We start from the raw sequence: 25,713 nt of genomic DNA, 5'->3' as shown, positions 1-25,713 counted from the left end.
AATAGACATCGACGAGAAGAGAAAGGACAACAACAGAGAACAAGGAAGAAACAAAGGCGAAAGAGCAACATAGCACGTTAAAGAAGATCAAGGTCGGGATCAGGGTCAGCAAAGTCAGGGGTTAGGGGGCATGGGTAAACTGAGCAAAGACGGAGGGAAGGAAGCGTGAGAACAGACCAGAGGCGGACGGGCAGGGTCCGGAGGAGGAGAAGAAAAAGGAGGCAACCGAGAGGAGTAGTCAAGGACAGCAGCAGCAAGAGGGGGAGTAGAAAGAGGGGAGCGCACCTCAGTAAGGGCAGCAACCGAAAGGGAAGTGGGGGCCAAAGAAACCTCCATAGCAGGAACAGGAGGCACAACCACCGAAACAGGAGGGGAACGGGCGATAGAGTCAGAAGTAGGGGCCGAGGAAGCAAGCGAAGCCTTCTTAGCCGCCGGGGAGGAGGAAGGAGAGGAGCCAGGCTTACGCTTCTGACTTAAAAAAACAGGTGTCCCAGCAACTACGTACTGGACAACGGATTCCAGTGTCTCAACAGGAGAAGCTGAACGAGAGCACACACGACGGCCGGTAGGAGAGCGATGGACATCAGCCCACACTGACAGGCGGCCGGGAGAGTCAATAGATGGAGGAGAAGGATGGGAAGGAGGATCGGAGGTAGACGAGGAAGACGACACAGGAGACATGACAGACTGGGCAGAAAGAAGGGAGAACCCCACACAGAGGACCAGGAGGGGGACCCTTCGAGACAGAACTCAAAGGAACAGAGGAGGGGGCAGTGGGCGTATCAGGGTCCAAGGTCCGGAAACGGTTGTGGGTCTGAGGAAGGTGCGAAGGACGAGGAGAGGAAGTGCGCAACACTCGAGCATAAGAGACGTTAGCATAAGGCGGGAGCCGGCGAACCTGGCGCCACGCCTCAGGAAAAGATAAACGCTCCCGGTACATCAAGTTGAGGACGGCTGCCTCAAGCATGTAATGGACACACGCACGGGAGAACGTAGGATGGGCCTCACCGCAGTTGAGGCAACGAGCTCGGGGAGAAGTGCACTCCGATTTGGAGTGACCTTCGCCCCCACACAAAAGACAGAGAAACAGTCCCAGAGCAGTGGAGGGCACCATGCCCAAACCTCCAGCACTTGTTACAAAGCTGAGAAGGAATGTACTCCTGGACAGAGCACCTGGCACCAGCAAGAATGACAGAGGTAGGAATGGTCCTACCATCAATGGTAATCTTCACAACCCGAAGAGATTGACGGCGACGACCACGAGGGGGACGAGTAAACGAGTCTACCTGGAATACAGAATGGCCTTGGGCATCAAGGATATGCCGAATATCATCGTGGCAGTCCTGCAGATTACGAACACCGGTCGCAATATGGGGCGGGAGGAGAATAGTGCCAACACTGGCATTCAACCGAGCGTTCTTTGAGACCCGAACAGGGATCTCGCCAAGGCAGGATAAGGCAGCCAAGCAGGAAGCTGCATCCCGCCAAACACACACCGAAACTACAACGTTGCTATAACGTTCGAACAAGTTTTAACACCTCCTAACCAGTTATAACAACCAATATATCAAGTTGTAACAACGTTCTAATACGTCATAAACACGTTAAGCCAAGATGTACCAACTTTATTACAAGTTGTAACAAGTGGAAAATGGAGACAGTTTCGGTTTGTGTTTCCAGGGATCCTGATTAGGAGCATCAACGACACGTGTACCGAGACGAGTGGGTTTGAAGGTAATAGAGGCATCCACGGAATCAACAAGATGCCGATGGAGGGAGAAATCACCAGGAGGCGCAGAATCAAGAGGAAGGAGATCAAAATATTTGGCCCATGAAGCGGGACCAAACAAGGACTGATGCGCATCAGTACGGGAAGGAATCGAGTGAGTGCGGCCATGGCGCGGACGGTGTTGAGAACCCCCAGAGGGGTTAAAAGGCGCAGTAGTTACAATGAGAGACTTAGCTGCACCAGGGGACGAAGTGGTCACCACTGGGGGCTTGAGGCTCGACCCAACCACAGAGGAGGGAGGGGAGCTGGGGGAAGAAGTCAGGACGGTTAAAGGAGGAGCAAGGTCGGGGCCCAACGCAGCGGGGTCTACAGAGCCCGGTCTTCCAATACAAGACGACTTGGGGGCTTGGTCGCCCACCCCCGAGCCTGAGAGGGTACAACAGAAACATTCATCGACATACAGACGAAGAGAGAAATTCATCAATGAATGTGCCCCCATACCCACCATGGAGCCACAATTAGAGGCAGGACACCCAACAGGAAGCTATCGCCGATCATGCCCGGGCCCCCTAGGGGTGCGTCGTGAGTATACGCCCCACAAACCCCACCTTAAGAACCGTCAGTCCATCTTGATCGGGTTCAGCGACGAAAGGGGGATTGACAATAAAAGGTTCCCCTCATTCGAGACGTTAGGTAATACAGTTCTACGGGTGCAAGAGTATGCCTCCTCAAACACCCGGACGTCAAAATAGAAGAAGTCTAAAGGAATAACCAAAACAAGCAAAAGGTTGGCAGGAAACGACAAGCAGATAGGAGAAGAGGGTGGGGGGAGAAAAACGAAACATAAGGAAAAGGAAAAGTGATCCGGCACAATTAAAGAAGACAGCAGCAGGAGTGCAAGGCCACAAAAGGACAGAGGACTGTCCCACGGAGCATCACACTCTGGCAGCTGTCCACTAAGCCTCCTCATGGCGCCAACGGGCCGGATGGGGAGGGGGTTCCAGGTAAAAAAGAATAGCAACAATGGAGGTCTTTGCAGCAAAAGCAGTGCGAATATAAACCTCCAAGTTCACCTGGACATCATTCATGCTGTGGCACTTGTGAAAACCAAATTGAAAAGGGGAGAGGTAGTGAAAGCGTTCCAAGAACCACATCAGACGAACATTGATCATTCGTTCAAAGAGTTTGCAGACAACTTGTGAGGACACCAGGGTGGAAGTCATTAGGGGACGTCCCGAGACTCCCCGGTTTCCGAATAGGGAGTACAATGGCATTATTGAGTCAGTCTTCAGGGACTGACGATGACTTCCAGACCTGGTTATACAGACTGGGTAAATACATATAAATAAATAAATACGTGCAAGGAGGGAGATGGCGAAGCATCTCGCAATGAATTTCGTCAGAGCCCACTGCCATAGAACCGCAGCGGGCAAGGGCAGACTGAAGTTTAGAGAGAAGGGATCGTTATAGGGAAGGCAGAGATGAGTGCAGAAATCTAGGGGATGAGATTTAAGAACAGACTTACGAAGAAGGAAGGATTGAGGAAAGATTAGAACCAGAGATAACAGTAGAAAAGTAGGAACCCAGTTCGGTCGCAACCTTCACTGGGTCCGCCACAGAAGTACCACGGAGGTGAGGGACCGGTGAGTCATCTGGAACGAACTTACCTGCTATTTTGCGGACTTTCTTCCAGATTTGCGGTAAAGGATTATCGGACGTAATGGTGGAAACATAAGATTTCCAACTCACATTTAGCTGTATGGATGGTCCTACGGGTTACCGCACTCGCCTTCCAAAACAAAATAGAAGAATCGGCAGTCTGCCGGCGTCGGTATTTCTTCCAGACTGCACGCTTACAACGGACAGTCCGAGCACAATCTTCATTCCACCAGGGAACGCACTTCCGCCTGTCCCAAGAAGTAGAGCGAGGAATAGAGTGGAGGGAAGCGTCGAAGAGTGTGTCATGAAAAAGGAGGAAGGCAGCAGGGAGAGGCAGAGCCTTGGCAAACTGCCACCTAGGGAAGGAAAGAGTGAAAAGAGAAAAAGGTAACAAGGATGGGGAAATGGTCAATTATGGAGGTAATCAAGAACCTGCCACATGAAATCTAAGAGACAATGAGCAGAGAGAAAGATCAAGAAAGGAAAGGGTGCGAGAATGAGAGTCCACATGAGTGGGTTCACCAAAATTCAGAAGAGGCAGAGGAAGAGGACATATGGTTAAAGGCGGCGGCCTAGGGTGTTTGTCCAACCCGTCCTCTTAAAAATAACGTCACTTTTCGCTGGTATGCGCACTATGGCCAAATTTGGACGTAATTTGAAATGAAATCAACTCACAAAAGTGACGTTCTGTTCCGTTTTCTATTCGAGTCGTCCGACCTACGCGGAGAGGTTATGAGAGGACACTTTAAATTCACGTTTTTCATACCGTTTTGAAACAGAATTTCCTGCCCACCTAACCTATCAGAGGACCCTTAATTTACAGTTCTACAGGCGCAAGTGTATGCCTCCTCAAACACCCAGGCATAAATAAAAAAAAAAAAAAAAAAAAAAAAAAAAAGCCAAAAGAATCAACGGTACATGCACAAGGTCAGCGGGAAATGACAATCAAATGAGAAGAGGCACTTCCTCCCCCAAGGAACCAAAGCAAAAGGAAAACGAAAAGGTGTCTAGCAAAATTTGTAAGGACAGCAGCAGGAGCACAAGGCCACAAAGGACAGGACCGGCCCATGGAGCATCACACTCTGGCAGCTGCCCCACCAAGCCCCCTCACGGCATCAATGAGCCCAACAGGTAGGGGAGGATCAGATGTGCAAGTTTCATGCACCTTGCATGATAAAATTATTTTTTTAAGTCAATTTTTTTGGAAAACTACACGTTTTATATGCTATTGTGATGGAGTGAAATTTCAGTTGATACTTACGTTTGGTGTTAGAACATTAAAGTTTTGGAAAATTTGCAATTTGTCCTATTTATGCTAGGATGCCTTGATAAACCAGATGAATCTTTTCGTACACTGCTAAAGAGGTCATCGAAATCTAGTTTTCATTTATTGCACATTTGAATTATGTTCACTTGAAAGTCTGGGGCTTGGAACCAAGTGATACCACCCACCAGGGAAGCCGAGCACGGGCCTGTGCAGGAAGGGGTGCGTCGTCCCCAGTGGTTCTCCGTCTTTAAGGGGGGGGGAGGAGGGAATGGGGATTCCTACAGCTTCGTCCATTCTTCCACACTGGTGCATAGACCCCATTCCCCTAGCCTGGACACTACTATCCACTTAGGGTAGCCCCTCACGGGTGATCCACTCTAGTGGGTAGTCCGATGCCTAGGCCTGTACATGGTGCCCTTCAGCAAGTGAAATACCCAAACAGGGGAATGAGAGAGGGGAGGCAAAGGTAACTTTCTCCGATTCCAGGGAGGTGTACGCGAGCCCTACGCCACAAGGCGATATCATTGAGGGACGCTAGCTCAGAAGTACACTCTACAAGGTCGAGCCCATTAACATTACACCTCTAGGTATCATGTCTGGAGGTGTAATGTTTCATCTCTTGTAGAAGCTAGTTTACCTTCCAAAGGAAACTAATCAAAACTAAAATAAAATGGTTATTAAATTTTTTTACTATAGAGAAGCGATATTTTATAAACTAAAAATCCAATCTAAAGACGTACCATAGACGAAGCCGTAGGGAGTAGTTAATCTATAGGACTTCTGCTTCAGATACCTAGACATTTTCTATTCTAACAATATAATTTACAGCAGAGATATTGAGAACTGCGTGGAAGGCTATCTAGGATGTGATCATGAACAGTCACCTTTAATAAATTCAAAAAAGGTAAATGTTGGCACATTCCTAGCTTCAGGTATTTGAAACTTAAACATTAAAGATCACTTCAAACTTTATTCAGGAAACAAAAGTAAATATTTAAGCACTCATTACACTAGAGAGGAGGAAGCCAGTGAAGGAAGTGTAAGATTCGTTGCCGGGGTGTTCATATATGGCGCCCTGATGCAGCTCTAAAGAGATCTTATCCATCGCCTTCAATGCCAAGACGACAGAATTGGAGCCAACTTCGAAAGTAGTTAGAGTTCCATATGCCGTCACCTTGGGCATACCATTCAGTGTCAAGGACATCCTGGGTAGGAATAATCAAGTTAGTCTTAATCTTATATAAATACAAATGGAAATGTTCGTTTGTTCAAAATCGCTAATCTCTGAAAGTTCTTCACGAATCGCCTTTAAATTTTCACACAACGTTCCATTGGCATCCGAGTGGGTTTTTATATACAATATATAAGTGTCACGTCGGAGACTGGGGGGAAAAAAAATTTTCCCCAAAGTTCTTTGCGTTTTTCCATGCGAGGGAAATCTTTAAAACCCCTCAACCGATTGCTTTGAAATTTTGACAACATTGCATTTGAATGGGAGTGTTTTTATATACCTACTTTAGACATGCCTCACCTGTGACATGAAATTTTTTTAAAACAGCTCCGTCTGTAGGATGCAAGAGCAACACCCTGTAATCTCCGAAAATTCTTCAATTGATTTGAAATTTTGACAACGTTTCATTCGAATACATGAGTTTTATACGTTTTAATATACCTTCTATTTAGATGCCACACCTGTGACGGGTAAAAAAATTTTTTAACAAACAGCGCCATCTGTTGCATGCAAGTGTAACATACGATATGCAAAAAATATATGTTACATTGTCATTCCAATGATTGATTGCATATGCATACATTGGGATTTATTTTCATTTTTAATTGAAATTAGTATTTGTCGTCCATTTTGTTCTCAAAAAAATAAGTTTATTTCACAGGTGCAAATGTGCAACAAACGGCTATGAATCCACCGACTACAATTTAACTGCACGTTATATCTAAATGACGAGTTCGCGAAAACACGGCTGTATTCGGAAGTGACTACGTATTGCATGGAAAGTCAGTAGAAAATCATTTGAACGATGCAAACAAGGTGAGCGAGTCTACGAGACAGCCTGGCATATTTAAATAAACTAAGATAAGCAGACTGTACACCGTGCATCCCAATCAAGACTTAATGCTTCTTCCAATGCTGTTGGTATATGTGCCTGGTCCAATGTCTTTCCAGCAATTGAGATTTGTCAAAGGCGTCACTCATGCCACTTTCTGTAGTGAATGTCCAGCTCTGACTTTATTGGAGAACGACCGACACTGGGATGTATGCATTAATGCGCGTCCAACACGGCATACACAATATAAATTCGTGCATTGTTTGCAATCATATTGACCGCTTTCTCTCCATCTCAGTATGGGAGAAATATGAATCTCACATGGCTGTAGATATCCGTCGAATAAGCAAGGAAAATTCAATTGTGAACATTGATTTCATAGGAAAAATCTACAACGAAGCATTGATAATCATTGAAGGTATTTGCTTAGAAATCTTGAGCAAAGTCCTCAATTGGAAATGCCATCATCGAATCTATCGGCCGCTTTGTTCGATGTAGAATTGCGTCGTGAACAAAATTACAACTATGGTGATCTGTTTTATGTGCACTCAAATATTCCTAAGCTAACTCTTGAGCTAAAAGGCATTTACAATCAAATAGTTTAAACTGTCAATTACGGGCTTTGAGAAATCTTTTAAGATGCGCCAAGAGGAAACTGGTAGAAGTTTCCCAATTAGATTGATTCTGGTAGCATTTCTATCCCAAAATGACAACCTTGGCTCTTGCATCCGGAGTAGCTGCAACATTGCTACCAGGTAGAAGACCTATTTCGGCTTTTCAAGTTGCCATTGAACATGCAATTCATTGAAACTCCCTCGTGCAACATTTCCAAAGGGTACGGCATGGGAAAATTATTGCAAACTTATTTTGGAATGAATGTATAATGGTCCATGAAAAACTTTAGGCTCTTAATCGATCACTGCAAGATGTTCGTGGAAACAGGCTATTTGGGAACTATATTGCTTGCAAGAGATTTTGGGCAAACATTACCTGTAATTCCTCGATTGACACCAGCTACTAAATAAATGCTCGACTGAAATACACCACTTTGTGGCGCCACAAAGACGTTAAATATAATTACAAATATGCGTGTCCAGCTGCAAAACGATCCATTAGCAGAGATATTCTCGCATCAATTTATGGAAATTGGGAATGGAAACATGCCGGTTGATCTGACCTCAGGACGAATTTCATTGCCTCAGAACTTAAACAATTCAGTGACGTCAAAAGAAGAATTGGTTGAAAAATATTTCCCAATATTCTAACTAATAAGACTCACGATTGGCCGAGTGAACGAGCTATTTTTGCGGTTAAGAACAGAAGTCTATGAACATATTACTCTAACATCCAAAGCAAGGCAGTCACGTACAAGTCCGTCGACACTAAGCAGATTAAGCGGTTAATTATCAAACGATTGTTGAATTCACTATTTGACAGGGATACCATCACATGAACGTCAACTTAAAATCTGCTTGCCAATCATTTTGCGAAGTATTAACCAGCCAAAACTTGGCAAGGTCACGCTCCTTTCAGTAAAAAAAAAAATTAAGCAACGCCGCAGAAGCAACAATCTTGACAAGAACTTTCAAATGTGAAGATGTCCTCATTCCTCGCATTCCTATTATTCCAACCGATATGCCATTTCAATTTAAGAGATTGTAATTTCCAATTCGAAGGCCGTTTACAAACACCAACAAAAGCTCAGGGCCAATCTAGTATTGTGCAGTTATATGTAGACACGGATTGCGTCTCACATGGACAATTATATGTTGAGAGCGAAAGAGTCGGCAAATCAGACAATCTATCTTCACAGACTATAACCAAAAATATTGTATTCCCACATGCATTGATTATTTAACATTAGAAACTGGCGCGTTCTTTCCCCATTTATCCAGATTGAGCCACGGCAACGCTTGGTGTGTACAGCTAGTCATAAAAAAATGAAATGCCCAAAAAATTATAAGTATTAACTCACGTGAAGTCACTGGCATTCGCTCCTATAGCGTGGAATATGAAGAAGTAATGTCCGTCATAGGGAGCAACAAACTCGCTGACTGCTGGATCCCATCCGGCTCCTGCGTTAGTCAAGACGTCCTGTGGGTAAAGTTTAAGTATTTTCTGAATTTTACACACCAAGGTATCTTAGATAATACAAAACGGCTAAGCCAAGCTTCCTGCTTACCCTGAAGTGAATGTGAGCGAAGGCATTAAGTCTTTCTGTAGCTTTCGTCACACAGAAGGCCACTCTACGACCACTGGGGAAAAATAAGTGGATTATCTATCAAGAATTCTGTAATATATGTACATACAAGGTCAATGCTGCACAAAGAAAATTCTACTCACGCAATTACTGGGGTGGACAGAACTGAAGAACCGTCCGCTGGTGCTTGCCTGACCTTCACAGTGTGGGGAGGTTTGGGGTTATCCGTCTTATTTGATGTGATATTTGTAGATTCAGTTAGGTTTACAGCGCGTGATGCTGTGGTAGCATTTCCGGTTGCATTTCCAAGGTGGGCAAGCTTCGTGGGTTTCACAACAGTAGTATTTAGAACCTCTGAAGGTGCAGATTTTGTTAATGTAGCAGGAATGGCAGTAGTGTGGAGTACACAAAGATGGACCACGGCCAGGAACGCCAGCATCACGTAGTTGCTTCCCTGCATCTATTAATGTAATCCAACACGAACCATCAAGTCTTTAGCAATAATTGGAGGTTTTAAACTATATGGGGGCAAGATTTGTATATTTTGATTATGTATCATAGGTCTATTAAAATTTCATATTACTCAAACTCATCGATAGTAGCATTTATGTGTACAGACAGTATACCACAATACATTAAAAATTAATGTAAACCTTCCTAAGACCATACACATGTAGCACGCTTCATTAAATTTGTTTGCCTACTTAAACCATCACTGGATTCTTAATACCACGACCGTAATCATTTGTACTTACTATCACGAGAAAGTCTGAATCACTACCAAGTACAGCCTCCTCACACGAAACACGAAGTAATAAGTAGAGGAAATCTTAAACCAAACACTTCTCACGAAATCAAGAGTCAGAATAATCAAACGGCCGGGAGAGTCAACCCTTGTAAGCTCGTAAGGGTTGACACTCGTAAGGGTTGCATAGCCATCAGACAGGAATCTCCAGTACGTCACTCCGCCAAGCTGGCGGCTTGAGTCAACAACGCCACCTGTTGACAGAACTGACAATTAGGATTAACAGAAAAATATTTCAATCCGTTTTCTAAGGTAATTATTTATATTATATACTAGCTGTGCCCGCCACGCGTTGCTGTGGCTCAACCTGGTTTAAATGGGTAAGAAAGAAAAGAGAAAGTACAAGGTTCTAATTTGTTTAATATCACAATGCTTGTGGGAATACAATATTTTTTGTTGTTCTATTGTCTGTGAAGATATAGAGATTGTCTGATTTCCCGACTCTAGAACTCACAACATATAATTGTCCATGTGAGAAGCAATCCATGTCTAGATATAAACTGCCCAATTCTCAAGATTAGCCCTGAACTTTGTTGATGGTGATTGCAAACGCCAATCTAATTGGAAATTACAATCTCTTAAATTGAAATGGCTTATCTGTTGGAATAATAGGAATGCGAGGAATGAGAACATCTTCACCTTTGAAAGGTCTTGTCAAGATTGTTGCTTCTGCTGCGTTGCTGATTATCTTTTTTTACTGCAAGGCGCGTGACCTTGCAAAGTTTTAGCTGGTTGATATTTCGCAACATGATAATTGGCAAGTCGATTTTCAATTGCCATACGTGTGATGGTATCCCTGGCAGATCGAGTGAATTCAACAATTCTGTTTGGTAATTAACCGCTTCATCTGCTTCATCAACAGTGTCAACGGACTTGTACGTGACTGTCCCGCTTTGAATGTTAGACTGAGTAATATTGTTATGTTTATAGACGTCTTTGTTCTAGGCCGCAAGATTAGCTCGTTCACTCAGCCAATCGTGAGTCTTATAATTGGTTTGAATATTGGGAAATACTTTCTCAACCAATTCTTCTTTTGACGTCACTAAATTGTAGAAGTTCTGAGGCAATGAAATTCGTCCTGAGGTCAGATCAACCGGCATGTTTCCGTTCCCAATTTTCATAAATTGATGTGAGAATATCTCAGCTGATGGATCGTTTTGCAGCTGGACACGCATATTTGTAGTTAATTTTAACGTCTTTATGTGGCGCCACAAAGTAGAGTATTTCAGGGTAGCATTTATTTCGTCAGCTGGTGTCAATCGAGGAATTACAGGTAATGTTTGCCCGAAATCTCTTGCAAGCAATATAGTTGCCAAATAGCCTGATGTTTCCACGCAAATCTTGAAATGATTGATCAAGAGCCTCGAGCGATTTTTGATGGGCCAGTGTGCATTTATCCCAAAAAATAAATTTGCATTTCTGCAATACTTTTCCCATGCCGGATCCTTTTGAAATGTTGCACGTGGGAGTTTCAATGAATTGCATGTTCAATGGCAATTTCAATGCCGAAATAACAGTTCTTCCACCTGGTAGCAATGTCGCAGCTATTCCGGACATTGCAAGAGCTAAGGGTATGCCATTTTGGGATCGAAATGCTGCCAGAATCAATCTAATTAGGAAGCTTTTACCAGTTCCTCTTGACGTATCTTAGAAGATTTCTCCAAGCCCGTTATTGACAGTTTGAGTTATTTGACTGTAAATGCCTTTTCGCTCTAGCGTTGGGTTAGGAATATTTGATTGCACATATGACAACAAATCACCCGAATTGTAATTTTGTTCCCGACGCAATTCTACATCGAACGAAGCAACAGCAGATCGATTCGGTGATGGCATTTCCAATTGATTGAGAACTTAGTTCACGATTTCTAAGCACATATCTTCGTTGATTATCAATACTTCGTTGTAGATTTTTGCTGTGAAATCCATATTCATATTTGAATTTTCCTTGCTTATTCGACGGATAATATCTACAGCCATGTGCGATTTATATTTCTCCCATAACTCTGTTGGAGATGAAGAATAGCAGGCTGTCAATATGATTGCAAACAATGCACGAATTTGATTTGGATGTGACGTGTTGGACGAGTCATTAATGCATTCACCCCAGTGTAGGTCGTTCTCCAATAAATTCAGAGCTTAGCATGCAATACAGAAAGTGGCATGTGTTACGCCATTGACAAATCGCAATGGCTGGAAAGACGTTGGATCGGGCACATTTACCAACAGCATGCGAAGAAAGAAGCATTCATCCTGATTGGGATGCACAGTGTACAGTCTGCCTACCATAGTTTATTTTTTTTTTCTTTTAATTTTGGAAACCCAAATACAACAAAACAGGAAAACATCATCAGCATCATTCACATGTACAAAGCAGAAACACACCGACAAACAGTAGAACAGGAAAACACACAAACAAAATTCATACATAACACAAAATGGAATCTTCAACATTGGTAACAATGAAATACAGTCAAAAAAAGAAAAAACACTATAGCATTATAATCCAGCAATAACTACGTAAGAAAACAGGAAAACAAATAACCCGTATCACATAGCTTATCAAAACAAATAAATAAATAAAGCAACACAAAACAAGAACCACACACACAGTTAATCATCTTCCTGTTTAGCCGGATAGAAACGATGCGGGTACTTCTTCCTGTAGGCATCCCACTGTGCCCACAATTCAGTAGGCGAGTTAACGTGACTATGTGATCCTCGCGATCGATACATGAAGTCAGGAACATCCAGCTCGGCGCCCTCCACCACGGGGGTGGTAGGCACGGGAAGAGGCCGCACAGAGGGCTTTGATACAGACGGTGGAACCACACGGGACTAAAGCACAGGAGTCGGCCGGACACAGGCCGGCAACATAGCGGGCGGAGTCGCAGGGGATGCAATCACAGAGGGCGATGGTGCAAGGGCCGACACCACAGGGGACGGAGTAACAAAGGACCGCTGAGCAGAGGGCAAAAGCGCGAAAGGCAGACATAGACGCAAGAGGCACGGAGGCCGCCGGAACAGAAGCATTTTTAAGAACCAGCACCAAGTCCCCTCCCTCTCACGAAATCTCGGCCGGTGCCACAACTCCCAATTCGGGGAACCTGCAACTGGTGATGCGGAGGCAGCCGGAGAAGACACCGGACCAAGGCCAGGCGACAATCCCACCACAGGACCCATCACCGCTGCAACACGGCCCATAGGAGCAGCAGGCACTCCAACAGCGTCGCACACATCACCATCCACAGAAGACGAACTTCCGGAGCCCTCAAATTCCCTGACGTCGGCCCAGGCCTGATCACGAGGCGGAGACAGACTCAAAGCTCGCCGCGAACGCTTGGACGCAGGTCGCAGATCGTCGGAACTATCACCCCCGCTAGGAAGCACCGTAGCAGAACCGATGGTTGTTCGCACAACTCCCCGAAGCGCACGATCACTCAACATCGCAGCCTCAACAACCCGGGGAACAGGACCACACACTGCAGGAGACATTACAGTGTGTACATCAACACGGGTCGAAGACAGCTGCCGGAGACAGTACATGCCGAGGCGCAACCTCGACGTCTGGAGTCACGAGACCACACACCACAGAAGACACAACTGGAGACTCAACTGGAGACGAGGCAAGCAGGGGAGGCTGAGGTGCGAGAGCCGGGATGCACTAACTTCCACTACGACACCCACAGCCAGTATGCTCCTGGCAGTATGGGTTCGAGTCCCTTCTGGGGTGTGAGTTTTCAGTTGCATATAGTCCTGGGGACCATTCAGGCTTGTTCGCATTTGTGTTCCTCACGTGTGCCCCAAAGAATGAGGAGATTTGATAAAATGCTATGCCCAAGATTACCATCCGAGTGCCGGCAGGGAAGTGGTTAAAATAGCTTCGGCAATCACTTCCTTATGTCCGGTCGTGATGGTCAAGCGGATTAAGGCGTCCTGTATATATCAGTTGCGTTCCTCCAGGCAGTATGGGTTCGAGTCACTTCTAAGGTGTGAGTTTTCAGTTATATAAATATATATATATATATATATATATATATATATATATATATATATATATATATATATATATATATATATATATATATATATATATATATATATATGCTTTATTATGCATTTGATGGTTACAAGATATACATGGGTTGATACAAAAATAATAATGCAAAAAGGTGCTTAAAGGTTATGGATCTCTTGAAAAACACTGATGTCAAGATGTCTGACATCAGGTACCTGCAGGAGGCATTTGAGCAGAGTTCCGTGCTGCGTTTCACTTAAGAGATGGAAAAGGATGGGAAGCTGCCCTTTCTAGATGTAACAGTCATGGAAAAGAGCGGAGGTTTCCACACTGCAGTCTACACTAAGGAAACGAACATAGGAATGTGCCTAAATGCCAACAGCGACTGCCCAGACAGGTACAAGAGGAGTGTTGTTAACGCATATGTCGACCGTGCTCTCAGCCACAGCTCAGAATGGAAGCAAGTCGACGAAGAACTTTGTAGGGTAAGGCAGGTCCTAGTCAACAACGGCTTCTCCAATGGTTTCGTCGAAGACATCATAAGAAGGAAAGTGAAACGCCATGCAACCTCTGAAGAGACAACTAACACAACACCTATACCCCCTATTAGACTATTTTACAGGAACTTCTTTTCCACAGCTCATAAAACGGAGGAAAGGGTCCTGAAAGATATTGTTAATAGAAACGTTATCCCTACAGACAAAAATCAGAGGATACAACTGACGATTTACTATAAAACCAGAAAAACGGCCAGCCTGCTCATGAGAAACTCTCCAGACACAAAGCAAAACGCTTTAAAAGAGACCAACGTCGTCTATGCCTTCAAATGCCCTCTTGGGGACTGTAAGCTCCAAATAACCCAGTATATAGGCAAGAAAACCACATCTCTTTCTAGGCGTTTAACGATGCATAAGCAACAGGGCTCCATTAAGGAACATATAATCTCTTCCCACAACCAAACCATCGCCAGAGAAATCCTAGTAAACAACACAGAAATCATCGATAGATACAGCGATAACAGACGGCTTGACGTTTGCGAGGCACTACACATTAAGAAGTCAACACCAGCAATCAACACCCAATTAATGCACAACTATATTCTACCCACCTCAAGACTCCGCTCCAATATAGAAGCATCAAGAAATATGGACCAATAGGCTTTCTACAATCACTTAGATTCAATACCCATTGTTTCGTGTTCTGTCTTGTGTTGATGAATTTAATACCCTATTAATACCACCTCACCCCATCCACCTCACTCAAATGTAGATATAAACAAATCGGAGATGTGTAAGTTCTATTCAGTTGTGTATGTGTAAACTAAAGTCTTTGAAAATGTAATAAGTTTTACGAAACGCGCTCAAGTGTCGCGTCAGACTAGAAATAAAAATTAATTTTGGAGAATTGATTTTTGAATTACCACCAGCAGTGAAAAGAAATGTACGAAAGATTGAGAAAATTCGTGTTAGAATTATTAATCTTACTTATATATATATATATATATATATATATATATATATATATATATATATATATATATATATATATATATATATATATATATATATATATATATATATATTGTGACGGTAAAGCGTTGGTGTTCGGCTGTTTCAAAAGCTAGGGGCAGGGCCTCGTCACAATATAGAAAAAAAAGAAAAGCTGGAGCTTTCGTCTGTTGTAAGGTAATGGGAAGACACACAAAACACAAGTAGTGATGTGGTGTGAGACGCGTGCCAGTTGCCGACATTGGGGTTGCTAACAGGAAATCCCCTGCATGTAATGCTGCTACTGCTGTGAGGCGAGCAATGTCGTGTTGTGTTGTTGCAGCACCCAAGCACATATATATATATATATATATATATATATATATATATATATATATATATATATATATATATATATATATATATATATATATATATATATATATATATATAAATATATATATATATATATATATATATATATATATATATATATATATATATATATATATATATATATAAACTCTGTTTTTTGGGGAACATGAAATTGAATCACAAGGTGTCCAACAGGGTGACCCCCTTGCTCCTTTTCTTTTCTACCTAGTCATCAAGGAAGTCACCAATAACCTGTCCAGTGAGCTCAATATTTGTTTTTGGACGATGGTACTCTAGCCGGCTCCCCAGCCTCACTCTTGGACGACATAAGATTAATTCAGGAGCAAGGAGCAAGCCTAGGCCTTACCCTGAACCCTTCCAAGTGCGAAATAACCTCCATCAACCAGCACATAATAGAGCAAATAAAGGTTATTTTGCCTGACATTCATACAACCAACCCTGAGGCAGCAAACTCCTAGGTGCTCCTCTTGGAAGGAATGCCATCGACGGGGTCCTTGGTAAGAAGATCACTGACCTGAAGAGGATGAACGAGAGGATTGAAGACATTAATGCTCATGATGCACTTTACCTCATCATCAGATGCTTGTTCCTCCCCAGGCTGAACTACTTTCTAAGATGTTCGCCATCTTTCAACAATATTAAATTAGAAGAGTACGACAGCTTGCTGAAATCAACACTAGAAAAAGCCCTCAATCTTTCCCTCAGCGACTCACAGTGGAAACAGGCCTCCCTTACTGTCAGACTCGGGGGCCTTGGCGTGCACACACCAACACAAATTGCTGTACCAGCGTTCCTGTCCTTTTCAGTGGGGTCTGACAACTTGGTGAAGGAAATCCTACCTGAGTACCTAGTTCAACAGGCAGGGGTACATGATCCCAGCTTCACAGACTGCACAACCAAATGGGTCTCTCTCGCAGGACCAGCACCCCAACCACCGCCTTCTGAAGCCCATAAGCAATCCAGCTGGGATCGCCCCATTGCCGACAAAAAAGCTGTGACTTTGCTAGAAGCTGCGACAACACCACATGACACGGCCCGACTTAGAGCTGTAGCAGCTCCACATGCAGGTGATTTCCTATTAGCAATCCCAATGTCAGCAACCGGCACCCGTCTCACACCGCAGGCCCTCCGAATTGCTGTGGCTCTCTGCCTCGCTGCCCCAATCCACACTGAATACAGGTGTATTTGCGGCGAGGCAGAGGCCGACAACTACGGACGGCATGGCCTTCTTTGTTAAAGAACAGGAGGATGGCATGCAAGACACGGCGAGGTTAACGACATTATGAAGAGAAGCCTTACCACAGCCGGTTGTCCAGCAGAGAGAGAGCCCCGTTACCTAATGTCCCGCAACTGTGATGAGCCTGTTGGTCACCCAGTTGGAATCACGGTGAACCCCTGGAAGAAGGTAAACAGTTGGTGTGGGACTACACTTGCATTTCAACTTTAGCCAATACCTATATTGACTTCAGTACTACACAAGCAGTACTACACAATTCGTTGGCTGCTGTACATGAGGATAAGAATGCTAGAAGTGCTACCTCAGTGGCCTTTCATATGCCTATCCCCCCAAATCTCACTGGTAGTGTTGCTTGGTCCCACTGACTGTCATCTAAATCTAGGTTGAGCGCCTTCCTGAATATTGACCTGAGGAGCTCATCATATTGATTTAGAAGTGGGTTGCCAAAAGTGGGTGCACACCTTAAGAAGTATGTTAGCCAGGGCAAGGTAAGGCACTTTGTGAGAAGGTAGAGGGCATCATAGGAGTCCAAGTTCCCTATTCTCGCTTCCATCCTCTTTAGGTCTCTAAACTTTTCGTCAAGGACTGCAGCAATGGCATTGTGGCCCAGAGGTGCTCCAAGCAGTGTGCTGTTGGTGGGTTTAATGACTGAGGCTTCTGGTAAAACTAATTTCACTGCTCTAATAATTACCTCACTGGATGCAATAATTTCGCACTTGGAGGGTTTAAGAATGAGACCCATGGTCTCCCCCAGTGTCTTCACCAGCTGCAGGTTTTCCAGCAAGGAGTCTTGTGTGCCTGCCAGAGTGCCATCATCCAGGAACCAGATTTTGAGCTCACTGGACAGTCAGGTTGTAATTTCTCGAACCGCTATGCAAAAGAGGAAGGGTGCAAGTGGGTCTCCCTGTTGAACTCCTTCTGCTGAGGTGACTTCACGTTTGCCAAACAGGAGGGTTGAGTCTTTGCTGTAGCCTGCTGACACAAACGGGAGAATGCTTCGGCAATGTTCCTGGACTGCATCCCTTTTGACCGAGTTGAAAGCGTTTTTAAAATCTAATTTTACTACAGCCTGGTCTTCAGTAAGAAAGCTAATGTAGGTTCGTGCAGCATGGGCCGCTGCTTCACAGCCTTCGGAAATTCTAAACCCCAGCTGGTTGGGTTGCAGCATGGTGGCTGCTTCCATTCAGATACTTCTGATAGCAGCCCTTGCAACTAGGTGGCAAAGGGTATTACCAACGGCAATGGGTCTGATGCCTCCCCCTTCTTTTCAGGGCACATAGGGATGCACCAAAGAAGAATGGTTTGATTTCAACAGGGATTAACCCGGCGAGGCAGTTGTTGACAAACGTTGTGATTTCTGTCAGGAGCGCTTCTGCAGCTGGGCCAAGAACAGGGTTACCTTACCTACCTTGAGGTTACCTTAAGGTGCTTCTGGGGCTTAGTGTCCCCGCGGCCCGGTCGTCGACCAGGCCTCCTGGTTGCTGGACTGATCAACCAGGCTGTTAGACGCGGCTGCTCGCAGCCTGACGTATGAGTCACAGCCTGGTTGATCAGGTATCCTTTGGAGGTGCTTATCCAGTTCTCTCTTGAACACTGTGAGGGGTCGGCCAGTTATGCCCCTTATGTGTAGTGGAAGCGTGTTGAACAGTCTCGGGCCTCTGATGTTGATAGAGTTCTCTCTCAGAGTACCTGTTGCACCTCTGCTTTTCAATGGGAGTATTCTGCACATTCTGCCATGTCTTCTGATCTCATGTGATGTTATTTCTGTGATCAGGTTTGGGACCAGCCCCTCAATTATTTTCCACGAGTAAATTATTATGTATCTCTCCCGCCTGCGCTCAAGGGAGTACAGATTTAGGCTCTTTAGTCGGTCTCAGTAGGTTAGATGTTTTACTGAGTGGATTCTAGCAGTAAAGGATCTCTGCACGCTCTCCTGGTCAGCAATTTCTCCAGCTTTGAAAGGGGCTGTCATTGTGCAGCAGTACTCCACTCTAGAGAGCACAAGCGTTTTGAAAAGTATCATCATCGGTATCGCATCTCTAGTGTGAAAAGTTCTTGTTATCCAACCTGTCATTTTTCTTGCAGTTGTGACGGCTACTTTATTGTGTTCTTTAAAGGTAAGGTCTTCCGACATGAGTACACCCAGGTCCTTTACATTGCCTTTTCGTTCTATGTTATGATTTGCCTGAGTTTTGTACTTGGTTTCTGTTTTTATATTTTGAATTTTTCCGTAGCGCATGAGCTGGAACTTATCCTCGTTAAACACCATATTATTTTCTGTAGCCCATAGAAAGACCTGATCTACATCTGATTGGAGGTTTGCCGTGTCCTCTATGTTGCCAACTCTCATGAAGATCCTAGTGTCATCTGCAAAGGATGATACAGTGCTATAGGTTGTGTTCTTGTCTATGTCCGATATGAGGATGAGAAAAAGTACTGGAGCGAGCACAGTACCCTGGGGGACTGTACTGGAGCAAGCACAGTACCCTGGGGGACTGTACTGGAGCAAGCACAGTACCCTGGGGGACTGTACTGGAGCAAGCACAGTACCCTGGGGGACTGTACTGGAGCAAGCACAGTACCCTGGGGGACTGAGCTTTTCACGGTTGATGGGCTGGATTTTATTTTGTTTTTATTTCCCCATTTCCTTCACATGTTGAGGTCTTACCCCTGTGTAGCCTCCCGAGGCGCCCGGGGGAAATGAAATGATAGCTCTATAAACCTCTGATTCTCGGAGGACGAGCGGTTCCTGGTTAATGGGGACCCTGACCTGCGGGGGAGGTCCACCTACGGCCCTGAGGGGGTGTTTTTTTTCTCAGTGCTTGGGCTGTGGTTTCATCCCGGGGCAAAAAATTTTCCTCACTTGTGATCAACCTGAGTGCCCCGACTTTATTGCCCTCTTCGATTTCCTTGCTGACATAGGTACCTAATTTTCTGCTGTCGCTGATTGTCATACTTGGTCTTGGATTATATATATATATATATATATATATATATATATATATATATATATATATATATATATATATATATATATATATATATATATATATATATATATATATATATATATATATATATATATATATATATATATATATATATATATATATATATATATATATATATATATATATATATATATATATATATATATATATATATATATATATATATATATATATATATATATATATATATATATATATATATATATATATATATATATATATATATATATATATATATATATATAAATTACCTTAGAAAATTTAATGAAATATTATTCTGTTAATCTTAATTGTCAGTTCTGTCAACAGGTGGCGTTGTTGACTCCAGCCGCCCGCTTGGCGGAGTGACGTACTGAAGATTCCTGTCTGATGGCTATGCAACCCTTACGAGTGTCAACCCTTACGAGCTTACAAGGGTTGACACTCCTGGCCGTTTGATTATTCTGACTCTTATTTCCGTGAGGAGTGTTTGGTGTAAGATTTCCTCTATTTATTGCTTCGTGTGAGAAGGTTCTACTTGGTAGTGATAGTAAGTGTAAATGATTACGTTCGTGGTATTAGGAATACAGTGATTGGTTGGAGTAGGTAAATTAACTCTTGATTAAGAGAGGTAAGCGTTTATTCTCACGAACGTTGCTCCTTTAATTATAAAAGTTAAGTTTTATTATACTACATAAAACGGTTCTAGATAAGTTAACTGTTGAACTACTTATTACTAAATATATTCGCAATGGTCAAATTTTATCACTTATACTTATAATTTTCGTAAAATTATTTATAAGATTTGTTATGGGTGTATGTTGGGTTACATTAATAGATGCAGAGAAGCAACTACGTGATGCTGGCGTTCCTGGCCGTGATCCATCTTTGTGTACACCACACTACTGCCATTCCTGCTACATTAACAAAATCTGTAACTTCCGAGGTTTTAAATACTACCGTTGTGAAACCCACGAAGCTTGCCCACCTTGGAAAAGCAACCGTAAATGCTACCACAGCATCACGCGCTGTAAACTTGACTGCATCTACAAATATCACATCAAATAAGACGGATACTTCCAAACCTCCCCACACTGTGAAGGTCAGGCAAGCGTCAGCGGACGGTTCTTCAGTTCTGTCTACCCCAGTAACTGCGTGAGTAGATTAGTTTTTCGTGCCGTATTGACCTTGTATGTTCAGTACATGCATTACAGGCTTCTTGATAGCTAATCATCGTATTTTTCCCCAGTGGTCGCAGAGTGGCCTTTTGTGTGACGAAAGCTACAGAAAGACTTAGTGCCTTCGCTCACATTCACTTCAGGGTAAGCAGGACGCTTAACTTTGTTTTTAGATTACCTAGTAGATACCTTGGTGTGTATAGTTCAGAAATTGTTTAAACTTTACCCACAGGACGTCTTGACAAACGCAGGAGCCGGATGGGATCCAGCAGTAAGCGAATTTGTTGCTCCCTATGACGGACATTACTTCTTCATATTCCACGCTATAGGAGCGAATGCCAGCGACTTCACGTGAGTTAATGATTGTACATTTTTTTTGGCATTTCTTAATTATTTCTTTGACTACGACTAACTTGATTATTCCTACCCAGGATGTCTTTGACACTGAATGGTATGCCCAAGGTGACGGCATATGGAACTCTAACTACTTTTGAAGTTGGCTCCAATTCTGTCGTCTTGGCGTTGAAGGCGATGGATAAGATCTCTTTAGAGCTGCATCAGGGCGCCATATATGAACACCCCGGCAACGAGTCGTACACTTCCTTCACTGGCTTCCTCCTCTCTAGTGTGTAAATAGTGCATAAAAATGTATTTTTTGATATTTCCTGAATAAAGCTTGCAAGTGATCTTGAATTTTTAAGCTTCATGTCTAACGCTAAGAACGCAAAAAAATAACTTTTAGGCTCCCCAGTTTTATTTAATTGCTATAATCTACAGCAAGTATATTGATTATAGGCGAAGTAAATCTTGTACAGCTCTGAAGCTGTAGTTCTATAGCTCGACTTCCCCCCCCCCCCCCCCCCACGGCCTCGTCTATATATTTCAAGATATATTTAATTGAAATGTCTAACTTTCCTCAAGTGATAAAATAAATATCTCTTCCCCCTATATTTAAAGTATTAAACTCTACACTGTATTGTGGTAAAGCTAAAACTAGCATAAACGGTGTAGAAGTGTAACGTTAAAAGGCTAAACATGGTCGGGGGAGTGCGGGCACACGCGTTGGTCTTGGATGCTTCGGGGAATACTCCAGCCACTCCCGGGACGTCACCAGGGACTCGCACCTGGAGGCTTCGATCGGCGGGCAACCCTCCGAAGTGGCACTCTCGTTTAGAGGGGGGTAGGGGTAGTTTTTTTGGCGGTAGGTTTTGTCTGAAAGCGGGGAGGGGGAGTTAAGCACGAGGGGGAGTGGGTTTTTTTTTTTTTTACTACACATTGCAATTTGCTTAAAGCAAGACCCGCCATTCTCCTCCTTTCCTCCCAGTAAAAAAAAAAAAAAAAAAAAAAAAAAAAAAAATCCCGGTGCTGTAGGTTGTCCACTTGAAGGGGTGGGCTCTGCTCTCGGCAAAGTGGATTCTGTTTTAAAGGTTTCGGGGGGGGGGGGGCTAGACAATAATCGCTAAACGTGATGCAAAACTTGTTTGCTGTGAGAAGGGGGGGGGATATTCCACATTGACTGACTAGACTTGAAATCCTTCTTGCAGTTATCCCCTCGGGGAGCGAACTATTAACTCTCCCTCTCTCCCTTCCCCCCCCCCCCCCCCCCCCCACCAAACCATCCCCAGGCGAAGTGTTCGAGGAACGACTAACAAGGATTCGTTTAGCCTTCATGATCGAACTTGGGTTGTGGGCATTACAGGGATTTTTTTACCGGATAATTTAAAGTTGTGGAACGCCTGTGACACTACTTCATCAACCTTGGCTCTTATTCGGCTGCTGCTGCTGCTGCAGCTAATTTGTATAAACTTAAGTATCTATGAAAGTGTCGACTTGAACAAACTTTCTTGGTGTTGGGCAATGTTAAATTTTAAAATAACTTTCAGTTTTCACTAAAAGATTCGTGGTAGAACAATTATTTATCAAACTTAATCTGAATAAACATAACTACCCCCCCCCCCCCCCCCCCCCAAGGTAAATAATTTCAACTATTAAAGTAATTATCAAAAGGCACCAAACCGGGAAGGCAATGTAGCACCATCATATGTGTTGAATAGAGGGCGCTAAATATCAACAAGGATGCCAATAAGAGAAGAAAAACGATAAGGCGAACGATATCTAAAGTATGTCGCCAAGAATTCTATTGAGGGACAGGTGACCGCAAGGGGCGGTCGGAAAGAAAGACACACGCTCGTCCTGGAAGTCAGGACATCCAAGGACATGCACGACCGTAAGGGACAATGCCATTAGGACAATAAGGAGCAGGGCGGCGCTCCAAGTGACCTTGGGTTAAGTGAGTATGGCCAATACGCAACCTCGCCAGAGCTGTTTCCCATCACCGGTTACGGTGGTAGGCGGACGGCCATGAGGAAGCAAAACATTTAAGAGAACGTAGTTTGCTACCAGTAACAGGCGACCAAGAAGCCTGCTAATGGGTAAAGATGGAGGAATGGATAACCGGGTAAAAGTAGGAATATGGAATACCTTTACGAGAGATGGGACAAAAGCGGACAGCTTCCTTGGCGGCAGCATCCGCACGCTCATTTTAAAGACACAACAATATGGCTGGGAACCCAACAAAACTCGACCGACTTAAATTTACTGTGGACAAGAAACAGCCAATGCTGGATCTCCACAACTACTGGATGAACCAGATTAAAGGACCCGAGAGCCATGAGGGCACTAAGAGTCAACAGCAACTACAAAGGTAGACTGACAACGAGAAAGCAGGAGACGAAGAGCATAGAGAATAGCATAAAGCACCGCTGTGAAGATGCTAGTCTCCGGAGATAAGCGACTCGTATAAGTGCGATCAGGAAAAACAGAGTAGCCAACACCGTCCGCAGACTTAGACCCAAAGGTGAAGACAGAAACGGAGCGGGAATGAGAAGAAAAAGCGTTTTAGAACCGTAGGAGGGGTAAAAGCTTTAGTGATGCGGGTCAAGGATGTACAAAACCACGGAAGGGGGACTCCGCGGGGGCAAAGGAGGAACACGAGGAGAAACATTAGAAATACGAACGGAAAGTGAATCCTGTAAGCGAGATAACCGGACAGAAAGAGGGAGGTGGTGAAGAGGAACAGGAACCGCAGGGGGGGGTAAAGGTTAAAGCACGACAGAGGCGAGAGGAAGGATGTTGCAAGGACCGCGCAAGATAGCGAAGACAGTAGCGATCACGGCGGTCCTAGAGAGACAGGAAGCCAGTGTCAACATACAAGCTAAGGACGGGAGTCGAACAAAAGGCACCAGAACTGAGGCGCAACCCAGTATGGTGCAAAGCATCAAGACGGCGAAGAGTAGAAGGAGAAGCAGACGAGTAAGCATAAGCTTATTCGTAAGCTCGACCATAATCCAGCTTAGACAGGACGAGAGAGGAATGTAAAGCAAGAAGTGCGCGCTTATCCGCTCCCCAAGAAGTATGGGACAATACCTGAACTAGGGTAAGGACATTAGAGCACTCAACACAGAGGCAAGAGATATGGGGAGACCAAGACAAACGAGTGTCTAGGAATATCCCAAAAAGTTTCGCGAAATCTTTGTACTCAAGGGGATGGCCATAAAGTGACAAAGAGGGACGAAGAACGACCCGTTTCCGAGTAAAAGTCATGGAACAAGTCTTAGAAGTAGAACACTTGAAGCCATGATCGGTGGCCCAAGACGACACGTCATCAATCGCAAGTTGAAGCCGGCGCTGAAGGAGAGGCGAGTCATCACTCTGACAGCAAAGCATAAGATTATCGACATAGAGAGCGGAGAAGACGCCTGAAGGAAGAGAGGAAAGAAGACCATTGAGGGCAACCAGAAAAAGAGTAGTGCTCAGAACACTATCCTGGAGCACACCTTCGTATTGCTGAAAACAGGCAGAGAGAGCGGTACCAAGGTGCACCCGAAAGGAACGACGAGAGAGGAAGCTGCAGAGAAAGAGGGAGATGACCACGAAGGCCAAAGGAATGAAGCTGGGATAGAATATGATACCGCCAAGTGGTGTCGTAAGCCTTTTCCAGGTCAAAAAGGACGGCAACAACGGAGGTCGTCACAGCAAAAGCAGTACGAATATAGACTCCAAGTTCATTAGGACATCTGTCGTGCTGCAGCACTTGCGGAAACCAAATTAAGAAGCGGAGAGGAGGTGATGGTGTTCCAGGAACCACATCAGACGAGCATTAACCGTACGTTCAAAGAGCTTGCAGACACAACTTGTGAGGGCAATAGGGCGAAAGTCCTTAAGGGAAGTTCCCAGAGACCCTGGTTTGTGAACAGGGAGGACAACGGCATCGAGCCAGTCCTCAGGGACTGACGACGATTCCCAGATCCGATTATACAGACTCAGTAAATACTGAGACGTGCACGGAGGGAGATGGCGAAGCATCTCATAATGAACACCATCGGAGCCCGCCGCCGTAGAACCGCAGAGGGCCAGGGCAGAACGAAGTTCAGAGAGATAAAAGGGATCGTTATAGGGAAGTCGAAGACGAGTGCAGAAATCTGAAGGACGAGACTAAAGGACAGGTTTACGAAGAAGGAAAGATTGGGGAAGATGAAGACTAGAGCAAACAGAAGAAAAGTGGGAACCCAGTTCGGTAGCGACCTGCAACGGGTCCGCCACAAGAGTACTATGGAGGTGAAGGACCGATGAAACATCGGAAACGAACTTACCCGCTATCTTGTGTATACGCCTCCAGATCTGTGGC

At 44.2% G+C, this 25,713-nt stretch overlaps 2 protein-coding genes across 2 annotated transcripts; one reads left to right on the top strand and one right to left on the bottom strand.

Moving 5' to 3' along the window:
* Positions 1-5,611: 5,611 nt before the first annotated feature.
* On the bottom strand, positions 5,612-9,830 carry LOC123765651 (caprin-2). The gene is made up of 5 exons (XM_045754333.2): positions 9,674-9,830; positions 9,062-9,378; positions 8,901-8,973; positions 8,694-8,812; positions 5,612-5,860 (listed from the first exon to the last, which is right to left on the bottom strand). The coding sequence occupies exons 2-5, from the start codon at positions 9,376-9,378 to the stop codon at positions 5,650-5,652; spliced, it is 720 nt and encodes a 239-aa protein (XP_045610289.2). The 5' UTR covers positions 9,674-9,830; the 3' UTR covers positions 5,612-5,649.
* A 10,429-nt stretch (positions 9,831-20,259) lies between these two features.
* Positions 20,260-21,713, top strand: LOC123765652 (caprin-2). The gene is made up of 5 exons (XM_045754335.2): positions 20,260-20,398; positions 20,687-21,003; positions 21,098-21,170; positions 21,259-21,377; positions 21,458-21,713. Exons 2-5 carry the CDS (start codon positions 20,687-20,689, stop codon positions 21,657-21,659), a joined length of 711 nt encoding a protein of 236 aa, XP_045610291.2. The 5' UTR covers positions 20,260-20,398; the 3' UTR covers positions 21,660-21,713.
* Positions 21,714-25,713: the final 4,000 nt, after the last annotated feature.

The sequence above is a fragment of the Procambarus clarkii genome, chromosome 30 (genome assembly GCF_040958095.1).
Source record: "Procambarus clarkii isolate CNS0578487 chromosome 30, FALCON_Pclarkii_2.0, whole genome shotgun sequence".
Taxonomy (NCBI): domain Eukaryota; kingdom Metazoa; phylum Arthropoda; class Malacostraca; order Decapoda; family Cambaridae; genus Procambarus; species Procambarus clarkii.
Note: the sequence above shows the minus strand (reverse complement) of the source record. Positions and strands in the feature narration are given on the sequence as shown.